This window comes from Chenopodium album, chromosome 21, assembly GCF_948465745.1.
Source record: "Chenopodium album chromosome 21, dcCheAlbu1.1, whole genome shotgun sequence".
NCBI classification, from domain to species: Eukaryota; Viridiplantae; Streptophyta; class Magnoliopsida; order Caryophyllales; family Amaranthaceae; genus Chenopodium; species Chenopodium album.
In genome coordinates this window covers 31,769,982-31,777,326 of record NC_137854.1, presented here as the reverse complement: position 1 = coordinate 31,777,326, position 7,345 = coordinate 31,769,982, and the positions used below count along the sequence as shown (strand labels likewise).

Here is a 7,345-nt window from a genome sequence, read left to right as displayed (position 1 = left end):
GTGCAATAAAAGTTATAATTAAGTGCTATGTAACTAATGTTATATCATACTACCTCCTTTTCTTTTTAGTTGACACGTATTTCTTTTTAGAAAGTTTTTTTTTTTAGTTGACACGTTTATTTTGAGGTAACTTTTTTACCTTGTATTTACAAGCTACCCCACTTGCTTTTTCATTCTCTCTCACTCTCTCTCCTCTCCTTAATATATGTGCCTAAATCAAACGATCAACTAAATAGAAACGGAGGAAGTATATTGATATTTATATTGATTTTTGTTCGGAGGCTAATTCAATAGAAGTACATGATTTAAATATAAACAGCAACATGTACTGAAGTTGGCATTTTGTTTAAGAAATTTAGGAATAGTATCGTATAGATAGATGTCTACATTTCTCACATTTCCCAGTTTTATTAAGAATAGATATAAGCCCGTGCGATGCACGGTTCTAGGGAATCTTTTTATTAATTTAAGATTTTTTTATTTGAAAATTATTCATTAGATATTTGGATAAAATTCCTAGTATCATGAGATAATTTTTTTTTTTTTAATTTTAACACTAAAGTTATCTTTCGTAGGTTTATTTATTTTAGGTGGCGCTTGAATTTAAAATCCCAAACCTTATTCTTTAATTTTGCTTAGGTGACAATTTAATTTTTTAATAAAAAATAAATGACAAATTATTTTATTTATTGGTTAAAATAAGTCTTTTGCAAATGCATTTTTTTATATACTCCTTCTGTTTCAAAATGTTTTTTTAACTATTAAAAATATTAGGGGGAATCTTCTAAATTTCTCTCTATATATAAGGAAAAACATAGTGATATGAGATTTAGTTTTATTCGTTTCGAAGAGTATATTATTAATATTTATTTTTTATAATATTTGTTAGGGAGAGATTAAAGATATTCACGATCAAAGATTTACATCCATATATGTGAAAAAGATAATTATTAGTTTATTAAATAATTTGAATTTTAATTGTTCACTATTCGTTATTTTTACCTAAATCTTATTCTTCACTTTTTCTTAGGCGGCGAGTGAATTTTTAAATTCTAAAATAAATTATTAATCTAAAATTTCATTAGTTAAAATAATACCTTTTCTTATGTGGCTCGTCGAATGCTCCCGAAAAATGCCTACTTTATTTATATATATATATTAGATTAAGAAATTTAAAAAAAAAAATAAATAAATTTTGATGACAAGGGAGAAATAAAAGAATGACCAGGCAACTTTTTGAATTTGTAATATATATTCCTTTTAAAAATGAAAGCTCACACTTCACCAAAAAAAAAAAAATGAAAGCTCACAATCACACTAGTTAAAGAATATATGCTATTCAATCAAAATACTACAACCAAACATATATAGTCAAGATATGCCTAGATAATTAGCCAAACATATATAGCCAAATTTTATTATTGATAATTAGTACAACTATGAAGTAATAAGAAGTACTTCCTCCGTTAATGGTTATTTGCAACAAAAGGGTATTATTTGTGAGATATTAAATATTCCTTTGTTGCAAATAACCATTAACGGAGGAAGTACATTATATTGTTTGTGAACACTTTTCCTTTGCACGGCCAGTAGTCCATCACAAAGTTTTAAAACCAACGTTTAAATTAATGAAATCGAATACCATTTCACTTCTCCAATATTTCGGCGTTGTCAAAAAATAAAAATATTTCGGCTGCTATTTCGGCATTAAAAAGTCAACTAACCACATTGTCAACCACGCAAAACACGGTGGAATGTGAAATGTCCTGTTATTTTTGTCTCTTCCGGCCGAAACGGTCCAAAACTTATTTATCAATACATATTATAAAAATCAAGGAAATATGGAGTAAAAGATACAGAGAAATCAAAGATGCAAAAGACATTTTCCTACGCTAAAATGAATACTTTATGAGAGATGGAAATTAGGAGTTGAACTGAACTGAACTGAAATTAAATAAAGTGAACAGCCCCTAATTTTATAGTTTTAGACATAAACTTTTGACTACGTATAATATATACTTTTCGATCATATATCGAATAGGGGCAGGTCATTATTCTATATTATTGGTCATTATGTCTAATAAGCGCGTATAGAAAATAGTAGTAAAGCGTGGAGTTGATTATGTTAGGCCAAACCCTATTGGGTGGCCATTGGGTAGAAATTATTTGCTTGAAAAATTTTTGTTTTTTCGTGGGCCTAGGACATGATTTTTAAACAATTTAGTTATTTTTTGCCCGATCAGAAAAATCCGATCGAATTTTGCAGATTTTGTGTTTTCGGCTCAAACTCGATTCGTCCCGCTCTTTGATCACCTCTAGTTCATAATTGTCATTGGTCATGTATTGTTATTTCTAAACAAAAGGTTAGAGGATCATAGCCTAATAACCCTCTGCACCTTTTTGGTCCTACATTGTCCACCATTGAGTTCATGGTTTCACGTGGGTTCAATATTGGTTCAGGTACACAAGTTAACCCTAATTATATATATACATATATTTGTATATATACATATATTTGTTTACATACATATATAACACAAAATTTTAGTAATTAGGTTTTTTATACCCAAATAAATTTCATATTCAATGTCAAATTCCCAGTGTGCTGTCCAATTGAGAATTTGAGATATTGTATTATGATTTTAATTATTGCTTAGTTAATCATCATGGGTTAATTTACACCACATAACTCAACTAAAGTTTCCTCAATAATAAAAATGCATGGGAGAAAAAAAAAAAAAAAAAGAATTATCAAGTGTCTATGCTTTGTAAATTTTAAAAAAAAAAAAAAAAAAATCTCAATTAGAAAAATCAAAATCAATTGAGTGTTTATATAATGGTATGTTAATAATGTAGTTCATCACAAGGACATGATGTTGTTACTATATATTCTATGTCTTGTAGGTTGTAGCAATGGTTCCAAGTACTCCAGAACTATATGAACTTCACTTTGGTGTCGCAATGGCGGGTGGTGTCCTTTCAACTTTGAATCCAAGCTTGGACATAATTACTCTTTCCACAATTTTGGAGGAATTAGAGCCCAAATGTATATTTCTTGACCATCAAAACATCGAATCAATTATCGAAATTCTCAACCTCCTCAATGACAAACTAGTCAAGACCCCTCTATTAGTCCTTACGTCAGTTTCACCTTGTGCATCAAAATTACCTAATAGTCTATACTATAATGAGCTTCTTGATATTGGTCAATTCGATGATTTTGAACCTATTATGCCTAATAATGAATGTGATCCAATTTTAGTGACTTATACTTCTGGTTCCACGGGTCATCCTAAAGGTGTGGCGTATAGTCATAGAGCAGCCTACTTGAACGCGTTAGGAGAAATTCTTCGGAGTGATTTAAGAGAGCAATCCAAAGTTGTATTCTTGTGGACTGCGGATTTGTTTCGTGCTAATGGATGGGGGTTTACATGGGCAATTGCTGCCCTTGGTGGAACGAATGTATTTCTTAGCAACACGAATGATGGTAATGTACTTTACTCTATATCTTTGTACAAGGTCACTCATTTATCTGGTCACCCTAGCATATTATCAACTATTGTTGAAGAAAACCATAGGAATGCTAGTGAATTTGTTCTTCCACATAAGGTTTATGCTCATGTTGCCGGTGTTATGCCACCGTGTGACACTATAACCAAGGTCGAAAATATGGGGTTTGAGGTTGTGCATAGGTATGGAATGACCGAAATTCTTGGACCTCCAGTGATTAATAAATTATGGAATAATAATTGTGCCAAAGCATTAAATAGTAATGTCAATATCATGGATCATTTGATGGAAGAGTTTGATGTTAAAGATCCGAATACTATGGAAAGTGTACCATGTGATGGCAAAACTATAGGGGAAGTCATGTTTAAGGGAAATGCTTTGATGATGGGATACCTTAAGGCTCCTACTATGACTAAAAAGGTTTTCAAGGGTGGGTGGTTCCACACGGGGGACTTGGCCGTTAGGCATCAAGATGGTCGCGTACAACTTAAGGACCGTGTCATTGATGTCATCGTATCAAAGGGAGAAAGCATAAGTAGTTTGGAGATCGAAGCAGTGTTGCTAACTCATCCAAAAGTTCTACAAGCCGCAGTAGTTGCTATGCCAGTTGATCATGACTCGAACAATGATGAGGTACCTTGTGCTTTTCTTAAGCTTAAGATTGGGTATGATGCAAGTGAAGGAGAAATAATTCAATTTTGTACTGACAAATTACCCATTCAAATGATACCTAAGGTTGTGGTTTTTGGGAACTTGGCTATTAGTTCAACTGGAAAAGTGCAGAAATTTATTCTAAGAGAACTAGCCAAATGCTTGAACAATCAACCAGCACCGCTTCATGACTTCAATTCATAATAGAAAGGTATTGTGCTCCAATATATAAATAAAGAGAAAACTAGGTTATGATTTATTAGATACTTTTTGTTACTTATAAACTTTTTGTTACTTATAAACTTACGTAGTATCTTATTTACATGTTACTTATCACGGACTTATAATCATACAATTAACTTTGTGGTTATTGGTTATACACTCTTCCTAAATACAAAGTGATTTTTTTTTTTTTTTTTTTTTTTTTTGGTTGTATTGTCCGTAAAATGGTTTCTATATATTTGACCTGCAATCGTCATCACACTTGTTAAGGGCAGATCTAGAATTATTTATAGACTGGGCCGAAATGATAAAGTATTTCAATTAATAAAGCCACCACTGACCTTCCAAAACTATTCATCAAGCTAAGTAACAACCAACTAAACCAACTATAAAACTTATTTATTTTGCACAAAATTTTATATTTATATGTATCAAAATCTGGGCATAGGGGAGGCCAAGGCCCGAGTAGGGCCTCCTAGATCCGCCTATGACACTTGTCTTCTGCACCAATAAAAAAAAAAATCATCACACTTGTCATCACTGGCACATTTTCGCTGCTTCCGATCTTTTAACGATGGCTTACGTTTATATCTTTCGTCCATCGACGCTAGATTTAGATATAACTGTAAAGGATAATGAATTACCATTCTCATTATTAGTTATAGTTTGTGTAATTCCTTGAAATACTCCTTATCCTATTTATGTAAGATCATGTGCAAAGCTCGTTTTATTTAAGGATTGTCAAAAGGTGGTTTTATTTATAGCGGACAGGACAAAAATCATAATATTCCTATCAATTTTTTCTTCAAATTTTACAAATTTTCCAAAAGTCCAATACTGAATCTGCCACTTGCCCACTGCCCTTAGGAGTATTACAAAGAAACAGACTCCTTCAATGATTAATCGCGAATTTATTTATGGGTTTTGTGCCCAATCTTTTACCGAGAATTACAACACTTTCGACACCCGTAGTTTGACTACCGAAGCTATTGTCGAACATGGGAAAAAAAAAAAACAAACAAGCTTTTCTCCAACTGTTATGGAAAGATTTTAAACCAACTTTTTATTGATTGGAATAATCCCAACTTTGTTCGATTCTCCCAAAATAATCCCAACTATTGATTATATTATATTTTAATAACCTGAACTTTGATATGAATTTGCTTTCAATGGTCCTAGGTGATCAGTAACCTGTTCAATAGGTAAATCTTATTTAAAAAAAATTTAATGTACACATGCCATCATATAATTGGTCAATATTAGATTTAATTTGTATTACTAATTTAATTGGTTGATTAAAATTATTTTAAACAAACAACACCACCAATGAAATGCAACAACCGCCAAACAGCCGCCCACCCCAGTCTGACCCCACCTGCCACGGCCGGTGTCTATCCCGTGAGCTCATTTTCACCCCACTCCTGTCCCCTTCTCGTTTGGTTTTGTTGGTTGTTTAAGGGTAGGCTTCTTGTTAGATTTTCTGAGTAGTTTTCAGTCAGATTTAAGGGCAGGAAAATAAGGAACGGGGTTGTTCTGGGGAGGGAGGGGCGTTTATGCGGAGGGGGGAATGGGATGAAGGTGGTGCTCGGGGTGGGAAAATTTGGGGAGTACGAGATGTTTGTGGGAAGAGGAAAAGGGTAAGGTGGCCTTCGCCAGCAGCATGGGAAGGGTTATTTATAGTAATGTTATACTCAAACACTTGTTCTTTTATGTCTTACATAATTATTGGAAGACTATTCAATGGCTACTATAAAATTGTGGCCATTATAATAATATTAAATCTCAACCCTTTATTTTTTAAGAAATGATCTTAACCATTCATTTATGTCAACAAAAAAAAATATAAATTAGTTTTGAAAAAGAGTAAGAAATACTTTTTTCCCAACGTTAAATGTATCAAAAAAAAAAAAATAATGCTCTTTTTTAAACTTCAAGATCAAAAGATTCAAAGCTTATACCTTCCATGGAAAATCAATGGAAAAATTCATTCCAACCTATATCTGTTTATTAAAAAAATGTCTCTACTTTAATATATACAGTACATGATTACTCTCATAGCTCTTGCTGGTCATATTAAATTATCATTTTGTGTTTTATCAGTTGATTGGTGATCGAATATGAATTTCATGTTAACTTGGTTGAATGATTGATCACTATTAGTTGAGACGAACTCTACAAGAGGGGGGGTGAATTCTAGATGAGTTCCTAGTGACTACTTTTGCGGAATAAAAACATAATAAACATAATAAAGCAGGAACTTGTAAAGCACACACAATTTTACGAGGAAACCTTCTAGTGCCCAACTAGAAGTAAAACCTCGACCCTACCTTAGGGATTTCAAACACAAGAAACTTCACTATAATAGGGCAAACACCAAGTTACAACCTACTATAATAAAGACTCTACTCTCAAGTTCCTAACCGAACTCACCACAGAACAACTCTATGTTCTACCCAGTCTAAGTACCACACTCAGACTCTCTCGTACTGCCTAAGTACAATTCTTCCCTTTCTCAACTGAAGGTCATACAAAACTGAATAAATAAAACTCTTTCTACCCAATAACCCAAACCAGATACAAATATATAATTCCTAGTATATGATAGGTAAGCTATGCATGAAACTAATATGACAAGATAATAAGCTTTGGCAAACTTACTCAATGTTAAGCTCTGTAATTCTTCACGCATAAAACTCACAAGAAAAACCAAAACTCAATTCGTTCTCTACTATTTATACAAGTAAGACTTGTATAGAAAGTAGGTTTTCAAAAAGATAAATAAGTTAAACTTAACTTATCTTAAAACACGGTTTTAAAAATAAATCTTATGTGAAGAATATCTTTTCAGAAAATAAGATAGAAATAATTAGTTAAAAAGCATAATATCTTTTTAACGCCAGTTTTAGGAAAATATGATTTTAAGTATAAAATCTTTTTCGAAATCTATCTTTTATATTTTCCG

General features: G+C 32.0%; 1 protein-coding gene across 1 annotated transcript in view; it reads left to right on the top strand.

Moving 5' to 3' along the window:
• LOC145602498 (putative CoA ligase CCL13) overlaps window positions 1–4,538 on the top strand; it is a 12,205-nt gene extending 7,667 nt beyond the window's left edge. Inside the window, exon 2 of the mRNA XM_081658691.1 lies at window positions 2,905–4,538. Coding sequence (XP_081514817.1) covers window positions 2,905–4,365 — 1,461 coding nt within the window. The 3' untranslated portion in view covers window positions 4,366–4,538. The remainder of the gene's footprint in view (window positions 1–2,904) is intronic.
• Window positions 4,539–7,345: the final 2,807 nt, after the last annotated feature.